Here is a 26,004-nt window from a genome sequence, read left to right on the forward strand (position 1 = left end):
GTTTCAAAGATTCCAAACAATGGTAAGACACATCTCCCCTCCTAGAAGAATGTTCTCATTTCTCCAACGTGGCTCTCCTCACAAAATTCAGATTTCATGGAGAGGGCTCAGTGTCTGGGGGGGGATGGGGTGGAGAGGGCTCAGTGTGGGGGTGGAAAGGCCTCAGTGTGGGGGGGGTGCAGAGGGCTCAGTGTGGGGGGTGGAGAGGGCTCGGTGGGGGGGTGCAGAGGGCTCAGTGTGGGGGGTGCAGAGGGCTCGGTGTGGGGGTGGAGAGGGCTCGGTGGGTGGGGTGGAGAGGGCTCGGTGGGTGGGGTGGAGAGGGCTCGGTGTGGGGGGTGGAGAGGGCTCGGTGTGGGGGGTGGAGAGGGCTCGGTGGTGGGGTGGAGAGGGCTCAGTGTGGGGGGTGGAGAGGGCTCGGTGGGGGGGGTGCAGAGGGCTCGGTGGTGGGGTGGAGAGGGCTCGGTGTGGGGGGTGGAGAGGGCTCGGTGTGGGGGGTGCAGAGGGCTCTGTGGGGGGGTGCAGAGGGCTCTGTGGGGGGTGCAGAGGGCTCGGTGTGGGGGTGGAGAGGGCTCGGTGGGTGGGGTGGAGAGGGCTCGGTGGGTGGGGTGGAGAGGGCTCGGTGTGGGGGGTGGAGAGGGCTCGGTGTGGGGGGTGGAGAGGGCTCGGTGGGTGGGGTGGAGAGGGCTCGGTGGGTGGGGTGGAGAGGGCTCGGTGTGGGGGGTGGAGAGGGCTCGGTGTGGGGGGTGGAGAGGGCTCGGTGTGGGGGGTGCAGAGGGCTCAGTGTGGGGGGTGGAGAGGGCTCGGTGGGTGGGGTGGAGAGGGCTCGGTGGGGGGGGTGCAGAGGGCTCGGTGTGGGGGGTGGAGAGGGCTCGGTGGGGGGGGGTGCAGAGGGCTCGGTGGTGGGGTGGAGAGGGCTCAGTGTGGGGGGTGCAGAGGGCTCGGTGTGGGGGTGCAGAGGGCTCGGTGTGGGGGTGCAGAGGGCTCGGTGGGGGGGGGGTGCAGAGGGCTTGGTGGGGGGGCTCGGGGCTCCCCGAGCTTCCTTCCGAGGTGTCTAGGGGCCTGACCCCGGGGCCTGACCCGGGGCCCACGTGGAGGAGAAGGTGCGAAGCGCTGGAGGACAGGAGAGCCCCCCGGCGGGACGGAGTCGGGGCGGGGCGGCGGCGGGCTCCAGCCATCAGGGACTCAAGTCGCCGCTCACTTCTCTCTTCTTCCGCAGGTCCTGGGGCTGAACTCGGGGCCCGGGCGCCGCCCTGCGCTCCGGGCGAGTCCGGTTTCCTGGTGGCTCGGGAGGGAAGCGTCTGGCGGCCTCCGCGCCGGGCTGGCTTTGAACCGCGATCCGACCTCATCCGAGCTGCCGGGCCCGGGAAGCGGAGGCCCGCAGGGCACGGGGCTTCCGGAGCAGGGCTCGGCTCCCCTTCCTTCCGGAACCTTCGCCCCGCAGGGGACCCCTCCCGCCCCGGCCGGCTGCCCAGGCCGCACTCCTTCAGAACCAGCGCTGGCGGAGCCTCGAGGGGCCGGGCCCGGCTGCTTCACCAAGGCCAGGGTGGATGGACCGTGCCCGGGCACGCATGTGCACGCGTGTGCTGTGAACGTGCGCGGATGGCCCGTCCCTCCCCGGGCACGCGTGTGCACGCGTGTGCTGTGTACGTGCGCGGATGGCCCGTCCCTCCCCGGGCACGCGTGTGCAACGCGTGTGCTGTGAACGTGCGCGGAGGCGCAGGTGAGCGCACGCTCCACGGCCGGGGCCCCCGCCCCCGCCCCCGCCCCCGCCCCCGGGGTCCGGGCTCCTTCCAGTGACCTCATAACTGCCGGCCGGAAGACGACCGGTCCGTATTAATGAGTGGTCAATCCTCTGTATTAATGACTGTCTCTGTGTTTGGGCGCAGTTTCGCGCCCTCTGCACAGCTGCTTTACACACGGAACCCCAGGCCAGGACCCGGGCCCGCATGGGGACTCGAACTCGTATCCACGAGGGCCGCGGACTTGCCCCCACCTCCCGCCCACCGCGGGAGCCTCGTGGGTCCGAGGCGCCCGACCCCAGGAGGAGGCCGGGCCCACACCCCGTCCTCTGCGCGCGGAGCCCCGGGCCCACACCCCGGCCCCAGCGCACGGAGCCCCGCCCCCTGCGCGCACAGCCCCGCCCCCTGCGCGCACAGCCCGGCCCGCGGAGCCCCACCCCCTGCGCGCACAGCTCGGCCCGCGGAGCCCCGCCCCCTGCGCGGGGAGCACGGCCTGCGGAGCCCCGCCCCCTGCGCGCACAGCCCCGCCCCCTGCGCGCACAGCCCGGCCCGCGGAGCCCCGCCCCCTGCGCGCACAGCCCGGCCCGCGGAGCCCCGCCCCCTGCGCGCACAGCCCGGCCCGCGGAGCCCCGCCCCCTGCGCGCACAGCCCGGCTCGCGGAGCCCCGCCCCCTGCCCGGAGCCCCGCCTCCAGAGCCCCGCCCCCTGCCCGGAGCCCCGCCCGCGGAGTCCCTCGGCTCCGCCCCGGCGCCTCTTGGCCCCCTTCGGCTTCCGGGTTCCCTCTCAGCCCGGCAAGTTCTCCTCGTGGCCACGCGCGCTTCCCTTTTCCGCGCGAGTCCGCGATGACGTCAGCGCGCCGGCAACGTCTGAGGGCGGGGTCAGCGCGCTGCGCGCTGGGAGAACATGGCCGCTTCCTGCGTCCAGCCCGGACCGGCGCTCGCCTGACCGCGGACACCGCCCGAGCCCGCCGCCCTCCGCCCTCCGGCGGCAGCCTCCGACCTCGTCCGCCTCCCGCTCGGCCCGCCGTCATGGACAGGAGCTCCAGCTGCGAGAGTCTGGGCGCTCAGCCCGCCGCCGCGCGGCCGCCCAGCGCGGACTCCCTGTCCAGGTAACGGGGCGCCGGGCCGCGGGCGACCTGAGGGGACGGGGCGACCTGAGGAGACGGAGGGCGACCTGAGGAGACGGGGGGGGGCGACCTGAGGAGACGGGGGGGCGACCTGAGGAGACGGGGGGGCGACCTGAGGAGACGGGGCGACCTGAGGAGACGGGGGGCGACCTGAGGAGACGGGGCGACCTGAGGAGACGGAGGGGGCGACCTGAGGAGACGGGGGGCGACCTGAGGAGACGGGGGGGCGACCTGAGGGGACGGGGCGACCTGAGGAGACGGGGGGGGCGACCTGAGGAGACGGGGGGGCGACCTGAGGAGACGGGGGGGGCGACCTGAGGGGACGGGGGGGCGACCTGAGGGGACGGGGCGACCTGAGGAGACGGAGGGGGCGACCTGAGGAGACGGGGCGACCCGGAGGACTTGGGGGCCGGGGGCGACCTGAGGAGACGGGGGGGGCGACCTGAGGGGACGGGGGGGCGACCTGAGGGGACGGGGCGACCTGAGGGGACGGGGCGACCTGAGGAGACGGGGCGACCTGAGGAGACGGGGGGCGACCTGAGGGGACGGGGGGCGACCTGAGGGGACGGGGGGCCTGAGGGGACGGGGGGGCGACCTGAGGGGACGGGGCGACCTGAGGAGACGGGGGGGCGACCTGAGGAGACGGGGGGGCGACCTGAGGAGACGGGGCGACCTGAGGAGACGGGGGGGGCCTGAGGAGACCGGGCGACCTGAGGGGACGGGGCGACCCGGAGGACTTGGGGGCCGGGGGCGACCCGGAGGCACTGGGGCGGGGGACGGGGACAGACGGGCCCCGAGGCCGCGGTTCCCGTGATGCCAGCTCACCTGTTCTGGCGCCGCCTCCCCTACCCTGCGCCCCGACCCCCCGCGCCCCCCGCGCCCCGACCCCCCGTGTCCCCACCTCTCCGACCCCCCCGTGCCCCCCGCGCCCCGACCCCCCCGTGCCCCGACCCCCCGTGTCCCCACCTCTCCGACCCCCCGCGCCCCCGGCCCCCCCGCGCCCCGACCCCCCCGCGCCCCCGGCCTCCTGAGCCCCGACCCCCCGCGCCCCGAGCCCCCGTGTCCCCACCCCCTGCGCCCCGACCCCCCGTGCCCCGACCCCCCGTGTCCCCACCTCTCCGACCCCCCGCGCCCCCGGCCTCCTGAGCCCCGACCCCCCCGCGCCCCCGGCCTCCTGAGCCCCGACCCCCCGCGCCCCGAGCCCCCGTGTCCCCACCCCCTGCGCCCCGACCCCCCGTGCCCCGACCCCCCGTGTCCCCACCTCTCCGACCCCCCGCGCCCCGACCCCCCGCGCCCCCGACACCCCCGCGCCCCGGCCCCCCCGCGCCCCGACCCCCCCGCGCCCCCGGCCCCCCCCGCGCCCCCGGCCCCCCGCGCCCCCGACACCCCCGCGCCCCGACCCCCCGCGCCCCCGGCCCCCCCCGCGCCCCCGACCCCCCCGCGCCCCCGACCCCCCCGCGCCCCGGCCCCCCGCGCCCCCGGCCCCCCCGCGCCCCCGGCCCCCCGCGCCCCCGACCCCCCCCGCGCCCCGGCCCCCCGCGCCCCCGGCCCCCCCCGCGCCCCGGCCCCCCGCGCCCCCGGCCCCCCCGCGCCCCCGGCCCCCCGCGCCCCCGACACCCCCCGCGCCCCGACCCCCCCGCGCCCCGACCCCCCGCGCCCCCGGCCCCCCCCGCGCCCCCGGCCCCCCGCGCCCCCGACACCCCCGCGCCCCGACCCCCCGCGCCCCGACCCCCCGCGCCCCCGGCCCCCCCCGCGCCCCCGGCCCCCCCGCGCCCCCGACCCCCCCGCGCCCCGGCCCCCCGCGCCCCCGGCCCCCCCCGCGCCCCGGCCCCCCCGCGCCCCCGGCCCCCCCGCGCCCCCGGCCCCCCGCGCCCCCCGACACCCCCGCGCCCCGACCCCCCGCGCCCCGACCCCCCCGCGCCCCCGGCCCCCCCGCGCCCCCGGCCCCCCGCGCCCCCGACACCCCCGCGCCCCCGGCCCCCCGCGCCCCGACCCCCCGCGCCCCCGGCCCCCCGCGCCCCCGACCCCCCCCGCGCCCCCGACCCCCCCCGCGCCCCGGCCCCCCCGCGCCCCCGGCCCCCCCCCGCGCCCCGGCCCCCCGCGCCCCCGGCCCCCCCGCGCCCCCGGCCCCCCGCGCCCCGACCCCCCGCGCCCCGACCCCCCGCGCCCCCGGCCCCCCCCGCGCCCCCGGCCCCCCGCGCCCCCGACACCCCCGCGCCCCGACCCCCCGCGCCCCGACCCCCCGCGCCCCCGGCCCCCCCGCGCCCCCGGCCCCCCCGCGCCCCCGACCCCCCCGCGCCCCGGCCCCCCGCGCCCCGGCCCCCCGCGCCCCCGACCCCCCCCGCGCCGCTCTCTCAGGTGTAACCTCTTAGGCGGGGCACAGGTCCGGGCGTTGGCTTTTTCCTCACCGGGCAGCACCCAGCCCGCGCCTGGCCTGTCAGCCGGCCCCCGGAGGGTCTGAGAGCGGCGGCACTCTCCTACTAACTGCCTGTTGTGAAGGCAGTTTCGGTGTTAAAGTAGTAATTCAAGAGTGGTCTGCTGGGTCAGGTCCGTGTCCATTAGAACGGTTATTAGATAGCAAATGGCTGCGTGATTTCACACAATTTCCTTTTTTTTCCACTTCTCATTTATTTTGGGCTCTGCTAAGTCTTCGTGGTACTGTCGGTGTTTCCTATTGGTGTTCATCGAGGAACCTCATTCAAGTAGATTCTTCCCCTACATACACAGATACTTGTCCACTTCTTTTTCAGAGTCCTAATCAGGCCACCTAATTGTTGGTTTAATTGTGTTCTCTACTAGGCTATTAACTACTTGAGAGTAAGGACTACTCATATCTTTAGCACTTAACATAGATCCTGCTTGTCATAAGTGGCCAATAATAGTTGTTTTTCTTTCTTTTTTGGTCCGGTCGTGGGGCCTGAACTCTGGGCCTGTGCGCTGTCCCTCAGCTCTTCAGCTCAAGGCCAGCGTTCTACCACTTGAGCCACAGCACCACTTCTGGTTTCTAGTGGTTTTTACTGGAGATAAGAGTCTCACAGACTTTCCTGCCCGGGCTGGCTTTGAACCGCGATCCTCAGATCTCAGCCTCCTGATTAGCTAGGATTACAGACGTGAGCCACCGGCGCTCGGCTAGTTGTTTTTTTTTTACTTTGTAAAAGTAAGTTTTTCAGGAGAAATTTTGTGTGTGTGTGTGTTTGCTTATGTACATTGTACATGTTTCAAACATTTAAACTAGGAAATTTAGACATTGAAGGTTCATACCATCAACTGTAAAAATCACTTAGGAAACAAGTTGTACAATTATAACTTTTAAAGTTACAAATGGTAGCTATAGTTCAGAATAGAATATAGAGAAAGTCTCTGAAGCAATCTGTTCCCTCATTCAAGGGAGACAAGTTAGGAGCACAGGAGGCAGTGGGCTAGAAGGGGTTACTGAGGTCTGGAGCTCCAGGGCTAGACAGTTTTGGCTTGTTTGCAGTTTTCTCATCCTTACACAGCGCCTGTGGTCATCTCTTGTCTTAAAAAAAAAAAAATGTGCTGCTGGAGCAAGCACAAGTTTTTCTCATTTAGGCTGTCAACACAGGTGATTCTAATGCGCAATAACATTCTAATGCTATCCTGTGTCCATGGAGACGCCAACTTTAACCTTCATTAGGCTAGGACAAGCAAAATCCTGACATTTGGAGTATCTCAGCCTTTTTACAGTACTGTCATCCTTACCTTTTATTTTTATGGTTTTTGTACAGAGGCTCAATTAGGTAATTGTCCTGTGGATGTGTTATCTTTTGCCAAATAATAGTTAATACTAATGTTCAGTGTGTCACAAGAAGACATTTTGCATAATGGACATAAATGCTGAGTTTAACTCTAAGAGAAATTATGCAAAATAATATAAATACCTTCTGTGAGAATATGGAATCTTTAGCTTTCTTCAGATTAGCAAAAAAATTCAGATTTATGACAAGTTGATAATATGCTGTTCTCTAGTTTCTTCAGGTACTTCTATTATGACATGAGCTCAGTTGATATGTTTAAATATGTTAGTTGATAATGTCTAAGGCCTTCTAAGAATATAAATCTGAAAAAAGAAAACTGCAATGCAAGTAGTTGCAGCGATGAGTAAAATGATAGACTACTGATAGACTGCTGGCAGTTCAGCTCCCTCATGAGACATGGGTTGTCTTGTGTCCTCATCAGTTCAGAATTCTGTTGCTTCTAACTTTTCCTTTGATGTTATCACAAGACTGATGCCTTTGTCCTCATAGTTATGTCCTCTCACATCCTTTAAAAAAATGATACTCTTTGGAGTTTTGATTCTCTCTCCACTCTAGCAAATTGGTTAACAACTCCTGAGGCCTTGCTGTTTCTACCCTTCCCAGGTGGGGGTAGGAAGGGGGGGCATGAAAACTGTTTGGCTTCAGCAAATGATTTTATTCCTGTTACTGCTCTGATTCTTGATGCAAGGAGGACTATATGCAATATAGTTATTGCATAAATGGAGTTATTAATGTAGCTATTGCATAATGGGAGTTATTCTAAACCTAGACTTCATAACTATAAGAAGCTAAACACCAAGATTTGGTACTATATTGGCAATATTTTGTCATCTTAGTCTACTTTCTAGTTCTTCATATGTGTACTATGACAGAGTACATTGTCTAGTTACTTTGTATATTTTTACTATGCATAACCTATTAGATACCTAGGACCAGATATATTATTTGTAAATACTGTAGTATTCACCTAGTCTTACTGTTCCTGTTCAAGGGATAAAAAATTTCATTGAATTTGTCCTGAAGAGTTACAACCTCACGTTCAAACACAAGTTAGTTTTATCTGAATCCTCTTGCATTATGAGTGGATTTTACTCCTTGTGTTGTATCTCTGTGCCTAGTCCTGTCTATGTTGAATTTGTCCTCGAGAGTTACAACCCTCACCTTCAAGGGTGTTAATTTTAGCTGAATCCTCTAGCATTATGAATGGATTTTACTCCTTGCATTGTATCTCTGTGCCTAGTCCTGTCTATGTTGAGCTAATGTTCTCTTCACTCTTGCTATTCTTTACTCTGACTTCTTTTTCTCTTTTATCCCTTGCCAATCATTTTACTTTTTGTTTCTATTTGTCATTTAGGCTCTTGTTACTCTGGACTCTGTTTATCCTACATTATTTTAATTTTATCAGCTGGTTCCTAGTTGATAATTTTATTAGTATTTTTGAGCCTCCTATATTTACTTGTAAGTTTCAGTTAAAAAAGAAAAAAAAATCCCATGAAGTACTTTTGCTTAAGGTAGTTCTCAACAAATAACAACTTCTTGTTTTGAGGCAGAATTTGCTCATGTAGTCCAGGCTGGCCTTGAACTCAGTTCTCCTACCTCATCTCCTGAGTACTATTAACAGGAGTGTACCATAGCCCCCGACCTAACTAATTGTAGTTTGAAGTTGCATGTTTGTTAATATAATCATTTGAAAAATAGCAAATCTTGAGGAGTTTATTTCTACCAACTTTGATTACTTATGTAGATGCCTGAAGAGGGAGAAGTTCTCATCTTTGCTTTCAGCTCCAAGGTCACTTAAAAGTGCTGTGTTCCAGGAAATCTGCTTTGGGGTATTCCACTATTGGTGATAGATTTGTGTAGGGTTTTAAATTATTGACCATTCGCCTCTTGCCTCTTGCCCAAAGTTAATGCGGAGAACTCTGGCTGTAGGACACTGTGAAGCTATCAGATTGCATCATTATTTGTAGCTTTCCTCAGACAACATCCATTATTTTGGATTTCACTATTCTTAGGACTCTTAAATAACTTGTGATTCTCTTAAGACCCAGTATTGTGGGGCTGGGGGTTTAGCCCAGCGGAAGGGTGCCCACCCGGCATGCGCAAGGCCCTGGGTTCGGTCCTCAGCCCTGGAAAAAAAAAAGACCCAGTATTGTGAACTAATCAGGAAATCATGTCTAAATTATTCGGAAAGGACATTTAAAGACATACTACTCAAATGTAGATAAGGTAATGTGGAAGCTGAGATGGGTACCCTATGCTTTTTCTTACTCCGTATGCTATTGTCCATAGCTTTCTGTTATGCAATCAGTAGTGCCAACACTATCCCTTGAGAATGTGTTAAAATGTAAATTCTTGGTCCCTGCTTCAGACTTGATGCAATTAAAAACCCTGGGTTAGAAGAGCTGCCACTTTAGCATGCTCTTCACACCGTCTTGATGCATGCTGAGGTTTGAGACCCGCTGCCTTGCATCTTTTGCTAGTTGATACTCATAGCTCTATCGACATTAAACAGACTAAATGAGGGGTTATGTTAGAAATACTATCAGTCTGTTATCTAAGATAGGCATTTTTGTAGACAAGTCGACTGAACTAGTAGAAGGTAAATATAATCTCTTTTCAATTTATTATATCTGGTTTTTAAAGGAAAAAAATTTGAGCTTTTTCATTTTCAACCATATGTAACACAAATCAAAAATGCAAGTTTTGGACCTTTTCTTAAAAGTAGATACATTAGTGCTAACAGGCATTTTAGAGTATGATAGTGGAGAAATTCCAGAAGGCTATCACTGAACTAATAGAACTTGGATTGTACCAGTGGGAAGGAAATAGATGGTTACAAATGTTCTGAAAGCAATAAGTTTATTTTGGAAAAGTACCAAATGAATGCGATTGTTTTCAAAACCATCAGGGCCAAAGATTACATGTGATTTGGGATTTTGACTTGTAAAAATTTTCCAGGTTTTAGTGTGGAATATTTTCCATTTTTAGGGAAGTAGCTTTGAATATGAAAATACATCTTTCTGGTTTAAAAGTGGGTATAATTTTAATAACTCTTAAAAGAGATGATAGTTACAGATAGGGAATTACTGGGCTCTTCCACAGGAAGTCAGGTTAAACATGGAACTTTTAAAAGAAAGATTAGATTGATACAAAGTTACTAAACAATGGGTGTATGGAAGAGGTCCTCTTAGTGAAAATAGTAACTTCAGCTCCCTTTCCCATGACCTTACTGCAAATAGTGAATTGTGCTTTTCTCTCCTAGTGAGGGTCTGTGTATGTGTCAGTGCTATCTTAAAAGATGTCTTGTGCTTATCTCCTTCTTAATCTAGATTAAGTAATGGCAAATGCGACCTTAAACAATGAGCTTTATGCTTTACTATATATAAACCTCAAAAAATCCAAAATATGGATATTTGGGAAAGCATTCCTTCTTTATCAGTTAGGTTTCATTTCGTGTATGTCTGTGTATGATTCTGGGGTTGATCTCAGGGCCTTGCACCTCCTGAGGTAGGTGAGCTCTTGACTCCTGAGCTGCACTCCATTTCCCAAGGTTAGGTTTTAGATTTAGCAGAGTGTAGCAGAAAATAGAGACTAGCCACGGTCTACAAAAAGATGTTTTTCCCTCCAAAACCCCAGACATGGTTGTACAGAGTTGAGGTGAGTCTGAGTGTGAAAAGTCTAGAGTCTGATTTCTGAGCTACCTTGGGAACCCACTTTGCTGTTGGAGCTGTTGGAGCAATTGCATTTTTAAGAAGGAGAAGGGTCTAATCTCTCTCCTTACAGAGTGCATTTTTTGGTAGTCATGGATTATATCCAGTTGGCTATGACCATGGCTAGTTCCTAGGGAGTCAAGATTTCGTAGTTCTTCCTTGTGCTAAGCTAAAATTTAGAGCTTGATGTCCCTGAGGAGTAGGAAGTGGGTAGTGGAGACAATTGGCTACTTCTCCCATAGCATACAAAGGAATCATTCAAAAGCCAGAGACACTCTACAGAGACACTTGGATTGATCAGTGTAGGGATCATAGTAGAAAGTGTGTCTCCAGGTGGAGGTGATGCACTGTAGCAAACCAAAAATGAAATCTGCCTCGGACACTTTGAACTCTTCAGTTAAACAATTAAAAAAGAAAATACTAGCTCTGGGGCTTGAACTCAGCATAGGGCCCTACCCTAGCTCTTTCAAAACTTAAAACTTGACTTTTCCAAAACTTAGTGCTCTGTCACTTGAGCCACATCCCTTAATGTACTTACTTTTTGTACATTACTTTTTTGGGCCTGATTTTTACAATCCTAAATCTAGGTTCACAAAAATTAAAGTGATACATTTGATACATTGCTAGTTCATTATGTGACAAAATCAAAGAAAGATCAACTGTGTGTACTATTTCATTTGCAGAGCTCAGGGAATTGTGTGATTAAGTAGTGGTGGTAAGGAGGTTTATGGTCTACTTTGTTTATTCCTGTCCAGGTTGGTGTCCAAGTCTAAACCACATATATCCATGTGTTTATCTCCTCCTACAATATCACTCTAGCTTTGGCTGAGATATTTTTTCTTGTTCCATTGCTAAGTGTATTGTTTCCATACGAGAAATAGAGTTGTTTGAGGTCATGTTAGTTTGTGAATACTTTTGCCATTATTTTGTTTATTTTTATGTCTTTGACTTAAACATTTAGTGAAAATCAAGAGGAGTTGGTGTTATATGCATTCTCTTTCTTTCTTTCTTCGTTCGTTCTTTCATTCGTTCTTTCTTTTTTGGTCGGTCATGGGGCTTGAACTCTGGGCCTGGGCACTGTTCCTCAGTGCCACTTCTGGCTTTTTCTGCTTATGTGGTGCTGAGGCATCGAACCCAGGGCCTCATGCATTCAAGGCAAGCACTCTACCACCGAGCCACCTTCCCAGCCCTTGTATGCATTCTTGTGTTACTCAATTAAAATGTTTTTCTTTGGTGCCTGCTTTTGCTTGAACCTTGGAGCCTGGGCACTGTCTCTGAGCTCTCTTGCTCAAGGCTAGCACTCTACCACTTTAGCCACAGCTCCAGTTTTGGTGTGTGCATATGCACACACACTTCTGGGTGTGTGTGTGGGGGGGAGAGGTGTAATGGAGAAAGAAGGAGAGGGAGAGGGGACTTTTCTGACCAGGCTGGCTTTGAATCATGATTCTCAGTTATCATCCTCCTAAGTAGCTAAGATTACAGGCACAAGCCACATGTGTCTGGCTTAATTAACAGTATTTTAAGCATGTAATTTCTGTGTGTGTGGTAACTAGGATTGAACCTAGGGTCTCTCAAGAAGACAAGTATTCTACTTCCTTTTGTGTTTGGTTTTCTGAGATAGACTGTCTGCTAACTCCACCCCTACTTGCCCTCAACTTTTCCCATTTCCTGCTTCTTCCCAAACAGTCGGGATTACAAGTATGCACTACCCTGCCCAACTGGGGTATATAATTTCAAATGTCAGAAAGTTAGTCATTTAAGATGTAAGTATAGTAGATAATATCTTCTAGTCAGTATGACATTTAATCAAGAGGCTGAGAGCATGTTATAAGCATAACTAACAAATATATCTATCACTCATAAGCAGACTTTATCTGATAGCAGCAAATGAGCAGTTATTGCAATAGAGTTTTGTCAGGAGTTTGTGCATTATTAGAAAACAAAAAAGGATAGCTCATAGTGAACTGCCAATTGTAATACTTTTCTTGATCTTAGCCAAGATGTCAGCAAAACAAAAAACAAAATTTTGCTATTAGGAAATATTCTTCTATTAAACCAAAGGCAGTAACTCTAAGTAACTCTAAGTAACTCTAAGTTCACATGGTATATAACATGTGAACACTGTTATATATTACAGACTGTGGTAGACAATTTGCTCCAGGGAAGTTAGAATGAACTTGTGACTTTGAAATCATGTAATCATTTAATCACAATCAAAAAAAAAAAAAAAAAAAAAGAACCTCGGGGAAGGGAGGGAGGGAGGGGATGGTAGGGGGAAAACAATGGAGGGGGTAACAATGTTCAAGAGGAAGTGTACTCATAACCTCACTCATGTAACTGTGACCCTCTGTATAGTAGCTTTACAATAAAAAAAAAAAAAAAAAAAAAAAAAAAAAAAAAATAAGAACACCTGAGATAAAGCTTGCTTTCTAAGTGATAGATAATAATTAATGACAAGTATGGGTAATGAATAAAATGTAAATGTAATAAAATATAATAGCACTTAGCATTTAATGTATGCTTACTGTGTGCTGGACAAAATATCTTCATATATTGGCTCATGTGATCTTCACAACTGCATAACGTAGTAGGAGTGATTTTTCCATTGTATAGATAAAGCTGAAGATCAGAATGAACCATAGTCTGTGGGACGTCATGGTCTGTGTTCTATAAAGATTTTACCAGGCTCGAAGGATACCGTTGTGGTGAAAGCAGGGAGACAAGGTCCCTGGTGGTGGCAAGGACCCTCTCCTGACAGGGTGCCATTTTGTTGGGGGAGATGAAAGTATGTACTGCTTTTGCATGTTGAATCTTCCTATGTTTGGAGAGAGTTTTCTCTAGCTTTGAATGTTGGTTTTTTCTTTTTCAGCTAGAAAGCAGAATGTTTTTTCTTCACCTGATTAAAAAAAATAGAGCAGTGTTACATTTTGATGATCCAAGTTATGAAGTAAATCAAAGCTTGTACCATCTCCTGCCCCCATATAGTTATTGAGTTCATTAAATATCTGAATTCCCCTAAGTTCCTTTGTGTTTGTTTACAGTTAATGTGTTAAGAGCCATGACATTTGAAGATCATCTGAAGTGAAGATAAAACATCTCAAAAATTATAATGTAAGTGAATGGGAAAATGCAAAAAAGTGGATAGAAATTAATATTGTCAACAGTATCTCTGGAAACCATATATAATCAATCCCAAATGGATGTTTCAGCTGGGCTCCAGTTGCTAACGCCTGGAATCCTAGCTACTCAGGAAGCTGAGATCTCAGGATTGTGGTTCAAAGCCAGTGCTAGCAGGAAAATGTGAGACTCTTACATCCAATTAACCACCACAAAGCTGAAGTGGAGTGGTAGCTCAAGTGGTACAGCATTAGCCTTGAGCAAAAACGCTCAGGGACAGCATCCCGGCCCTGAGTTCAAGCCCCAGGCCTGGGATCCCCCCAAAATAAGTAACTTCAGACTTTTATTCTCCATTCAAAATCCCAGTCCTGAAAATGCTATGTTCTCTTACACCTGAGGAAAACAGTCATTAAGCTTTAGTCATTCACTACTTTTCCTTAGAACCTCTTTTGGTGTCCATGTTTTATTTTTTTTTTTCCTTTTCTTCTTTTGCACTTGACATTGGACAAGAAGATGGCAACAAAGGTTTTAGAAGTAGAGATGTGGCTCGAGTAGTAGACCACTACTAATCTTGAGTTTTGAAGCTCAAGGACAGCACCAGCACCCAGGCCCAGAGTTCAAGCTCTAGAAAGACACACACACACACACACACTATCTTGAACTATGTGGATGTAAACTGTTGCGTGATGTACTGCATCACTATGTTCTTCTAGGTTGTGAGTCCATAGTTCTGAGCCTGCTTTTTCTTTATGATTCTGGATGAGTCACTTGTGTTTTCTGAGCCTTCGTTTTCATACTAGAAAATGGGGGAAATGGTAATCTGCCGCCTGCATTTGTGAGAGGCTGGAAATGATGATGGATAATGACAGAATAGCCAGTGTGCTGTACAGGGTGTACATGTTCTAGACGTTGTTGGGAGTATTTTAGTTGCATTAATTTAGCATTAATATAGCAGTTTTTCCAGGCATAGGAAGTGTCATCCCCACTGCACAGATAAGGCAGCCAAGGAACAGAGAGGTTAATAACCTCAAGGTTGTACAAGGCACCGCCACCAGAATTCAGCTCTGGACTGTCTAGCTTCAGAATTGGTAGTTTATATGGAAAATGATATGAGAACACTCTGACATTTTGTGGATGGTTACAGTGCAAAGCATCATTGATTTGTGCAGAGAAGTTATATCTCGTTACATTGAAAGAGTAGTGCTATATGTAACATAGTAATAATTTTTCTTGTCTTGGGAAACTAATGGTTATATGATTGATTGAAATAATTTAGATTTGCATAGTGGAATGAGAATAATACTTAAGAGTTCATTTTTTCAAGACATAAATTCCCTTGTGTTTTCTATATTTGCCCAGATTGAAGTGAGTATTGGCTGGCTGAATGAATTAATTACCTACTCATTTTAGAGTTTCTACCCTTATACTGGGACAAAATACTGTTTCTGACTACTGTGCTTTGAGCTCTTAATAATTTGGTCAATTTTCAGTTTATTCCAATGTTTCTCATAGTTAACCAATATATAAAGAAATTTTACTTCTAAGCTACTTGTAAACTCATAGAAGTTTTAGTTTAAGTCTTAAAGCTTAAAACTGTCCTCTGAGTTTGAATCTTGAGTTTTGAATGGATTCTGAAAAGCTGTTTGTGTTCTCATTTCCTGAAATTCATTTCAGTAAATATTACATGATCAGGGGCACTGGGGCACTGTGCCTTGGTGTACCTTCCTTAAAGAGTAAAGAGCAGGGGCTGGAGCCGGGCGCTGGTGGCTCATGCCTGTAATCCTAGCTACTCAGGAGGCTGAGATCTGAGGATTGCGGTTCAAAGCCAGCCCGGGCAGGAAAGACCGTGAGACTCCTATCTCCAATAAACCACCAGAAAACCGGAAGTGGCACTGTAGCTCAAGTGGTAGAGGGCTAGCCTTGAGCTGAAGAGCTGAGGGACAGCGCCCAGGCCCAGAGTTCAAGCCCCACAACCGACCAAAAAAAAAAAAAGAGCAGGGGCTGGGAAGGTGGCTCAGTGGTAGAGCGCTTGCCTTGCAAGCCTGAGGCCCTGGATTCGATTCCTCAGCACCACATAAGCAAAAAGAAAAAAGCCGGAAGTGGCACCATGGCTCAAGTGGTAGAGCACTAGCCTTGAGCTGAAGAGCTGAGGGACAGTGCCCAGGCCCAGAGTTCAGGCCCCACGACCGGACCCAAAAAAAAAAGAGTAAAGAGCATCCTCCTTTGGTCCCACTACGAATCTGAGAAGCTCTTTACAGATTGCTATGGTTTTTGGAAATTGGTGCTAGACTTGTTCCTCTTGCTCCTTTAAGCCCTCACTATATTTGACTAGAATAATTTGTTTTTTACCAGCTTTATTTAAATTGCAGATAAAAATCTTTGGAGAAACAATATTTTGAAGAAAATACTTTTATAACTATTCCTGTACAAACTGTCCAGACTTGTTCCTGGTGTTATCAAATAATATACCCTGATTTTTAGTTGAGAAAACATAATTGATGTGACAAATTTAACTATTCTGGTCATGTGTACCTAATAACTTGGGTTTTTCCAGAACAACTGTTAGCAAGCAGCAGTTCAAAGATTTAGATTTTATTTCTCTAAAGAATATAGAGTGTAGCCTCTTATTTATATCAGTCAGATGCTGTGACAATGGGATTCTTTATACTCTCATGTCCTATAGATGGGTTAAATTAAAAAATGAAACTTTCTGACACAGCATTTGTTTTAAAAGATGCAGATTAGTTTTAGTGAAGTTTTTTTTTTTTTTTTAGAGGTTTTGCAAATATTCTGACAATGACTCTTGTGTTCCCAATGCATTATACACATACAGGCCTTTCATTTTTTAAATCAAAATTTCAACAAAATGACTGATAGCTCAAGCTTCTGACACTGTAGTCCATTGTGTAAATACTGAGCAAAATTTGCATTCCTAGAAAAGCTTGTTTACAGTTAGAATACAGAAGGCATTCTTTAATGCATCAGGCAAACTCGTATAACCTTTAGGACATTGGTTACCAAAAAATGCTTTTAAAAAGTACCCTTTCTTTTCATGGTGTACTGAAAAATGGAATCAGTGATGAGAGGAATGGCTTAAATGAGACAAGTGCTTCAGAGCTTGCTTCTGTGTGCACGGCATAGATGGGAGCGTAAAGAACTGTGCCCAGGCCTGCTCTAGACCCATTGTTTTCTAGGGTAACAAAAAGATTGGTGACTTCTAACTTCCAAGGATAGCTTGACTCTGAAATGTTTAACTGCATGTCTAATTGTCAAAAATACTTTTTCAGAAATACTTTGATGAGATACATGACTTTTCTTTGAATGTTAGTGTTCAGTGAAGAGAAGAGAAAGATAAACATGTTTATCTTGTGTTATGTGGATTTTGTTTTCTATTCATATTGTCAAGTATCTCCAAGTGAGGGTTGACTGATACTGACACAGTAATGATAAATTTGGTTAGTCTCTACAAGCCAGTGTGGACAGTGGAAATTCTGGTGGTGGAGTTGGCTGACTTAGGCTTGAATACATTGAGTGAACTAAGAAGTACCCTGGTATGTTTATACATAACTTTTAGGGACAAATGCTTTGTTTCCCTTAGAATTCACAAATGGACTTTCTTGTAAAATGAAGAGTGACATGGGAATATTTGTGGATACTATCTAGTGATAGTCTCTGGAGATAGGTTTCTCTCTTTGTAGAAATAACAGGGATTTTTTTCATAGTACTTGTATAAAAATTCATTTCTTTAGATGTACCCTGTGTGTACAGTTGAATGTATGGTTGCCTGCACGCACATGCCTGCGTGCACCTGTCCTGGGGCTTGAACTCAGGGCCTGGACATTGTCCCTGAAATTTTTTTGCTCAAAGTTAGCACTCTACCACTTGAGCCACACCTCCACTTTGGGCTTTTTGGCAGTTAATTGAAGATAAGATTCTCGTAGACTTTCCTGCCTGGGCTGGCTTCAAACTGTGATCCTCAGATCTCAGTCTCCTGAGTAGTTATCATTACAGGCCATTGGCTCCTGGTGTAGATGTGCTTTTTAAAATGTGCATGGTTTTATCCCAATTCTCAGCAACAAATGCAGCTGGAAAAAAAATTAAATAAAAAAATAAAAGTGTACTTTCTTATTAGTTATTTCCAGTGACTAATATCTATAATTCAGTTAATCTAAGAGGTGCATTTTGGAATAGATGCTTGGCATCGGGACTTGGGTGGAGAATTGCTCTGAAGATAGTGGCATGGGAAAAGAGCATTGTGTCATAACAATGGCAGACCAGTAAATGTGTGGGAGTGACTAAGAGTCAGATGATGGGATTTCTGTTTTGTTCTCATGGTGGAAAGAAAAGTGTGTCACTCTGGTGAGATAATGGCTGGACTTTGGGAGAGCAGAGGATGACCCGTGCTGTACTGTACTGTGAGTCAGTCGTCTTTTACTAGAAACCTAAATTCTGTTTGTGAAAGGTATGTCTATGCTTGTATTCATTTGGCTATTTTCTGGACCCAGAAATTAGTATTTAAATATAAATGACTTCATTCTTTTTACTTATGAACTGGGAAAAAACATAACAGAATTATGGCTCAGAGGGGTGAATCTTAGAATAATTTCCATTTGTGAAGGTCATGAGACTGCATATTTGTAATCATGCAATCTTACCCCTTTTGAGAGTTGATCATCTGAATTTAGTAAGTTAGCCTATAATTGCAGCTTTATTCTCAGATATTTTGAGCTTTGGGGAAAAGAAATCTGTAGATACATACATGTAAAGAGTAGTTGATATCAGCCGGGTGCCAGTGCTCACTCCTGTAATCCTAGCTACTCAGGAGGCTGAGATCTGAGGATCATGGTTCAAAGCCAGCCCGGGCAGGAAAGTCCGTGAGACTCTTATCTCCAATGAACCACTAAAAAACCAGAAGTGTTGCTGTGGCTTAATTGGTAGAGCGCTTGCTTTGAGCTGAAAAGCCAAGGGACAGAGCTCAGGCCCAGGGTTCAAGCCCCATGACTGACCAAAAAAAAGAGTAATTGATGTCATTAATAGAATAATGTCATGGATATAATTCTAGAATGCTGGTTATATTCTGACCATCATTATTTTTTAAAATTTTTATTGTTATTATAAAGGTGATATACAGAGAGGTTATAGTTATGTAAGTCAGGTAAAGTGCACATTTCAGTGTTTTTGAGAAAGTATCTTCTCTATATTTCACTGCTTTCTAAGATATGTCTTGTTTACAAGTATTTTTGACATATTCAATGCTCTTGAGGTAAAAGTTGTCTTGCTCATCTTAGAGATACTTTCTGTTGCCTCACCGTTTCTGTACGCACAAAGTATGCAGAATTCTCCACTCCTTTGATCGTAATTATTTGCAGGCTATTTAGGGCCCAGAAACTTAGTTTGTTTATGACTTTGATATTTGAGCCTCGTCGTTATGTGGGGTTATTTATTTACTATTGTATTTCTGTTAAAAGGATATACAGGAACAGATGGGAATTACAATTATAATTTTATTTCATAACTTTGGTCAATGGTTTGGATAGAAATTCCAACACTAATTGGGAAGACGCACATTTTTATGGTGCAACATTTATATGAGGGGCCTTGCACTGGGAAAGTTTATGCAGTGTAACTAAGAAAGTCATGGAGTCCAGTTCTCAGATGGAGCAATAGGAAACAAGCTTGCTAGAGTGAATTGTGAACTACAAGTACATGCATCAGTGGGGCAAGAGTGCTGGAAGACCACCCTCACTATAGAAAGCCTTGCTGGGGAGATACCTTTTGCTCTTTGTGAAGTCAAGCGTCAGGCACTAGCTTCATTCTCCAAGGCTTAGCACCACCATTACTTCAGGATGCTGCCCATCTCCCCCTCCAGCCTCCAGCTCTTGTTCAGTAGTAGTAGCGGTACATAGTAGAATATACTGCCTTCCTCTTCTTCTAGTCGTCACTTCTTTTTCACAGACAACAGCATGGGTTATTTACACTTTTGGGCTATTGTAAATAATATTGACACACATATTTAAATATGACTGATGTTTCGTAGGGGTCTGTTCTCATGTCTCTTGGGTATCCAAGAGTGGAACTTCAAGGCAGTGCAGTGGCTGTGCGTTATCTATTGCACTATTGCTGAACTGTTTTACCATTTCACCTGATAGTATAGATGGATGGCATTTAATTGGAAGTTAGCTACAAAACTAAGAAAAAAAAGCAAACATTCTCAATTGATCAGTTTTCTTTGTTTACATTAGAAATCTGGGTAGTGCAGTTTCTCATGACGTTTTATCATTTAGATTCTTGAATGCAAACCAAGTTACTACTTCCATTTTTTTATTCACTTCCCTTCTCTCCTAAGAAATAGCATCCTGCTTATTTGTGGGAGGAGGTGATTTTCATGTTGTAATTTAGTCATTTTATAGATAAGTTTTTAATGAACAAGTTTATTTATTTATTTTTTTTTTTGGGTCCGGTCGTGGGGCCTGAACTCTGGGCCTGGGCACTGTCCCTCAGCTCTTCAGCTCAAGGCTAGTGCTCTACCACTTGAGCCACCACACCACTTCCCGGTTTTTTCTTTTTGCTTATGTGGTGCTGAGGAATCAAACCCGGGCCTCATGCATGCAAGGCAAGCACTCTACCACTGAGCCACCTTCCCAGCCCTGAACAAGTTTATTTTAAAGACTAAAACTCAGTTCTTACATATCAGAACCTCAAAGGGAAGTATTTCAAGAAAATCTAATAAAAATTTGACTTTTGGTATAAGGAATACTTTTAGTATGTTACAAGTGACTTTAAACTACACATATGTTTTAAAATATGTACTTAAGCCTTAATGCAAAATGTCAGGTTTTTCAGTACTCTTTTTTTTTTTTTTTTTTTTGTCGGTCATGGGACTTGAACTCTGGGCTTGGGCACTATCCCTGTGCGCTTCAGCTCAAGGTGAGTGCTCTACTGTTTGAGCCACAGCACCACTTCCAGTTTTCTGGTGGTTAATTGGAGATAAGAGTCTCACAGACTTTTCTGCCTGGGCTGGCTTTGAACTGTGATCCTCCTCAGTAGCTAGGATTACAGGCGTGAGCCACCAGTGCCCGGCTTCTCATTCTTCTTTAAATATTTGTAACTTTTACTAATCTAAAATGATACCATCATTCAATATGTGGCTAATATTGCTTCCTTAAAACTAAATTTAACAATCTAGAATAAAAAGCTCTGTAAGACTTTAAGAAGTAAAAGTAGTTGTAGAATGTCATTTCTTGCTGTGATGGAAGTAGTTATTCAGGTCAGACCTATATAAGTGTAGAATTCTATGTGGTACAAGTACAGGGTACAGAAAGGCCTGTCATAATGTCGTCATCTTCTGTTCTTCTGTATTCCAGCTTCCATGAATAAAGTTTTCTAAAATTCTTTCCAACTAAAATTTACACAGGAAATTCAAGTAGGAATCACATCTAACTTTCTACATTAACCCAAGGTTCGGAATAGAGTTTTCTATCTCTTAAAAATCTTAATTGATGTATAACCTAGCTCTTCTATCATATTGATCTATACTTGTTGAAGTGTTCTTTGTGCTTTGGTCCTTATATAATTTTTGTTTTTGTAATTCTTTGGTGTTTTGACCTAGCAGTTTCCTGTATTTCAAGACTCGGTTCTCACAAGGTTGTCCCAACATTTTCTGGCCAGAGTTGATAATGCTTTTCTTTTCTCCTATCTCCCTTTGCACCCACTTCTCTCTTACTCTGTGTATATTTATAGTCATTATATTCCACCAGGCATTTATTTCCCTCTGTTACAAGCTTGTAAACTTTTTGAACATCAGCACTATACGAAGTTTGTCTCCGTTGTCACTGTACCTAGCATAGTAGTTTTTCATGTTGGAATTCTTCATGAATGTTCTTTAGGTGATAGTTGGATAGATAAAATGAATTAGTTCAGAATATATTCATGAGTAGTGGTATAGTCTATTCAGAATGAACGTGGGTAGTAAGAATACTTAACACTTTAAGGATACAGTTTGTACAGCCAGTGTTGGTAGCAGCAAACACTGGTAGCTCCTGCCTATAATTTCAGTTACCCAGAAGGCTGAGATCTAAGGATGGAGGCTTGACGCCAGCCCAGGCAGAAAAGTCCAAGAGATTCGTATCCAATTAGCTAGTAATAATGCTGACCAGAGGCATGGTTCAAGTTGTACACTGACAGCTGTGAGCAAAAACACAGAGTGAGAGCAAGAAGCCAAGTTTAAGCCCCCATACCAGTACACAAAATAACTTAACAGGGCTGGGAAGGTGGCTCAGTGGTAGAGCGCTTGTCTTGCATGCATGAGGCCCTGGGTTCGATTCCTCAGCACCACATAAGCAAAAAGAAAAAAGCCAGAAGTGGCGCTGTGGCTCAAGTAGTAGAGCACTAGCCTTGAACTGAAGAGCTGAGGGACAGCGCCCAGGCCCAGAGTTCAGGCCCCACGACCAGAACCCCCCCCCCCCAAAAAAAAAAATAATTTAATAAAATTCCATCTTAAATGTATTTAGATAAGTATGAGTAAGTAAAGCAAGATTGTTGAGCGTTGACAGCAGACATTTTAATGAACTAAAAAATTATAAATACAACATCTAAAATTTTTTTTAAAACATCTGCACTTTTGTATTTTGTAGTGCCTCTACTTCTCACTCAGAGAATTCGGTGCATACAAAATCAGCTTCTGTTGTATCTTCAGATTCCGTTTCAACTTCTGCAGACAACTTTTCTCCTGATTTGAGGGTATGTATACTGTTGGAAAATTTCTGATGAAGTACCTGCTGTTGGTATTGGTGATCAGCTGCCTGAATATAGCCTTTAACCATTTACCAATATTTCAGTCAAGCCAGCAAATTTGCAGTGCTTATTTTATTCAGATATCCTCTATGTTGTTTTTGTTAAATATTATATTTAGTGATTGTTTCCTTAGGTTTCTCTGCTGTGACAATTTCTCAGACACTTCTTGTTTCTGATGACTGTCTGTCTTGAAAAGCATTGGTTGCATTGGCTGTCTGATACATTACTTGTTACTAAACTTGAGCTTTGAATTTGGGAAAGAAATGCATTTTCAGCACACTGTCCACAATTCACACATCAGCAAGATGTGTTACTATTCGTGTTAACTCTGACCACTGGTTTGAGATGGTGGTAGTACCCCCTTGTTCCAGTGTCTTTTATACTCTTGGGGAAAAAATTGCCCCAAACAGCCTATCCTAAGAAGTCACGCTCTACTTCCATAGGGTAGAATGTCTCCATACATTTATAAGGAAGTTTTCATGGGAGATTTGATTATCGACTCATGATATTTATGTTTAACTTTGTTACCATCTAAGACTACTTTCAGTGCTGTTTCCAACTCCAAAGCTGGGGATCTTTCAGTAAGATATGTCCTGCGATAGTGGTGTTAATTTGAGCACTTCTCTACTTTCTGGCACTACAAGATTCTGGTCATGTGTATTCTTGCCCAGAGTTACTACCCATTTTCCCAGGAACTGTCTCCTCCCCCTCTTCTTCTCCTCCCTTCTCCTCTCCTCCTCTTCTCTTCTCTTCTTTATCTCCTCTTTTCTTGTTTTCTCTCTCCCTCCCTCTCTCCAACATAAAGCTAGTGTCATATAATGTCACATTAAAAAAAGGAAAGGACATAAGCAGCCAATGATTCCTATGTGATAGATACTGAGCTGAAAGTATAGCTAGAGCATACAGAAGAGAGAACATTCTAGAGCAGTCTACATCATAAGTTAATACAACTTTTAATACAACTATTTAGGAGGCTGAGGCAGGCGGATTGCGAGTTCTAGGCCAGTCTGGACTGTATAGTGAATTTGAGGTCAGCTGAGACTGTCCAACACCTGTCACCTGTTTGTTTGTGAGACCCTGTCACAAACAGGGCTATTGCTTAAAAAAAAAATCTTTATTGGAAGATATTTACAAAAATAAGAACCAAGGAAAAATAAACTGGTTAGAAAGACGTAAACATCACTGGCAGAGAATGCCTAGAAAGGGAGGCATTTAGGGAAGACAGGTCCACATCAAGAGCTGTGAGCACAGACAGCATTGCCACATTTGGCTGAGAGGTAAAATCAAGGCTGAGGAATGACTTTGTCTTAAATGACACTCGCTATGGGTGATTTCTTCTCTGGAACAAAGCCTGGCTGCAGAAGGGTGAGGAATTGAAAGAGTTGGAGGAAGAAACTTACTGTGTGGCAGAGAAAAAAGTAGGGAGGGGGGAGGCGTTAGCATTGGACAGCTTGAGGTATGGTGTTCTTAGAAAATCCCTTAGAAAACCGTATTTGCATTCTCATAATGCAGTGTGGTCTTCTTCACAAGACAAGTGAACAGCTACTGTTGATCAGGAGTCTTCTTTTTTCAAAAAAATTCATGACATTATTTACAGATTCTCTTAATTGTTAGGTCTACCCAAGAGCTCAACTTCACCCAAATTTAAATGCACTCCAGGCCTTTGGATTGGCTTAATGGAAGGGAGTGGGCTTCAGAGTTTAGTAGAACTCTAATTTAAACTCAGACTGGTATTTCAGCTTGGTGATCTTGAATGAATTATACTTTGCCTGTTTCTCCTGATCAATGAAATAAGGACATAAAACTTCCTTTATTGTTAGGCTGTAGTAAATTGGATGTTAAACATATAAAGTTATAAAGTTGTATATGTGTGTGTGTGTGTAAGTGAGAATATAAGGTGTTCTTACAATGAGGTATCTGCTAAATGCCTTTAGAAAAACAACTATAAGTTGTAAACTATAAGTTTTGTAGTTTGGTTTAAGTAGTGTAATATAACTATCTACAAGCATGCATAATTAGTTGAAATTCAAATAAAGAAATAGCCTTTCTGTTTAAAAAGAAGCAAACTTGTTTTGCCTGCATCCCATCCAGGTCCTGAGGGAATCTAATAAATTAGCAGAAATGGAAGAACCACCTTTGCTTCCAGGAGAAACTATTAAAGATATGGGTATGTAATGGTATTTTTAAAAATTTCCTTCTTTCTGACTGTAGAAAAAATACATAAAGATAATAAATTTACTTGCAGAGATACCTCTTCCCTTGACTCAAAGCAAATACTCATAATGACCATAGTAGCCTAAGTATCAGTCTTATATTTTCTATAGTGATTTCAACTTTAGAAGCATTTTGTATATATTACCACTTGAAAACAAAAGGAAAGGGAGCCCAAAAGCATGTCCCCTTGTGTGGGTTACAAGATAATAAGCAGATTTCTCTTGCATAGGTAAATTGGCTCTGAAGGAATTGAGGAAGGTTTTTAGTTATACTGAATAAAGTTTTCCTAGCTTGCAAGGCAAGTCTCTATCTCTATATAATGGTAGCTTTATTTAATTTTAAAAACTTTAATTGAAACATGCATTGGAAGCCATGATTTGAAAACTAGCTCATAGTTGAGTATTCTTGAGGGAACAGTTCTGAAGGTTAGAAATGATTGTTATAACATCATTTTAAATTCTATATGAAGGCAGTGCTTCAAAGTGATAAAGAAGCAAATCCAGGGTATTATGAACACTGCCATTTTAAATAATACCTTGAACTAGTGGTTGCTAAGTTAGCCTGCTTTATCTATGAAAAGCATTACTACTTCATCTATGAAAAGCATTAATACAACACTGTGAAATATGAAAAGCATTTAATACAACACTGTGTTGAACAGTTACTTGGTCAGGATTATAATATCCACTTGTTTTTGTCTGTTTTGGAGCTTGAACTCAAGGCCTGGGCAATGTCCCCGAGCTTTTATTGTTCAAGGCTAGCACTCTACCACTTTGAGCCACAGTGCTACTTCCAAATATCCACTTTGTTTAAAATTGCTTTATATATATTTGATTTCACCTACAATATTTTCCTCAGTTATAACCAGATAAGTAATGTGTGGCATTACGTTGGGGATATTGTATTTTTCGAGCTATGCTGACAAACTAGACTGTGGCTCAAAGATAAGGAGATTAGTGCTATGGACAAGAAACAGTGATAACGATGAATGTACACTCTGCCATGACACACATAACAACCAAGGATAACTGTCATTAGTGGCATAGCCACATCATTTCTAGTCCACAGGAATAGTGTTGTCTTCTGTTTCTTTCTGTTCTGTCTCAGAAGAAGAGATAGGCCCTCTACCCCTTCACTCCTTCCCAGTTACTCTATATTCCTTCTCACATGAGTGGATAAGATTCTCAGGTTTTGGGAATCCTCAGTGCTGTGTTCTTTTTAGTGTAGTTAAGCCTAGCTATCAGAATAACATTATAAGATGAAGAAGCTACAATGGGGCACAATGTAAACTGTGGATGTGTTATATCTTCTCAGCTAAAGATGTAACTTATATATGTCCCTTCACTGGTGCTACACGAGGAACGCTGACTGTCACCAACTACAGACTGTATTTCAAAAGCATGGAGCGGGTAAGACTCATGGGGTCAGTTTTGTATCTGTGTGTGGTACTATAAGTTGTAAACTATAATTTTTATAGTTTGGTTTAAGTAGTGTAATACAGCTATCTACAAGCATGCATAATTAGTTGAA

The 26,004-nt window shown here is 46.8% G+C and overlaps 1 protein-coding gene across 2 annotated transcripts in view; it reads left to right on the plus strand.

Moving 5' to 3' along the window:
- Positions 1 to 2,638: 2,638 nt before the first annotated feature.
- Mtmr2 (myotubularin related protein 2) overlaps positions 2,639 to 26,004 on the plus strand; it is a 43,790-nt gene continuing 20,424 nt past the window's right edge. Inside the window, exons 1-5 of one of the 2 annotated variants that reach the window (XM_042671511.1) lie at positions 2,761 to 2,846; positions 13,392 to 13,461; positions 22,101 to 22,206; positions 24,352 to 24,427; positions 25,789 to 25,883. In XM_042671511.1, coding sequence (XP_042527445.1) covers positions 24,382 to 24,427; positions 25,789 to 25,883 — 141 coding nt within the window. In that variant the 5' untranslated portion in view covers positions 2,761 to 2,846; positions 13,392 to 13,461; positions 22,101 to 22,206; positions 24,352 to 24,381. Of the gene's footprint in view, positions 2,847 to 13,391; positions 13,462 to 22,100; positions 22,207 to 24,351; positions 24,428 to 25,788; positions 25,884 to 26,004 lie in introns of both variants that reach the window. The other variant, XM_042671509.1, reaches the window with a different exon arrangement.

Source organism: Dipodomys spectabilis, unplaced genomic scaffold (genome assembly GCF_019054845.1).
Source record: "Dipodomys spectabilis isolate Male_0828 unplaced genomic scaffold, ASM1905484v1 ptg000635l, whole genome shotgun sequence".
Classification (NCBI taxonomy): Eukaryota; Metazoa; Chordata; class Mammalia; order Rodentia; family Heteromyidae; genus Dipodomys; species Dipodomys spectabilis.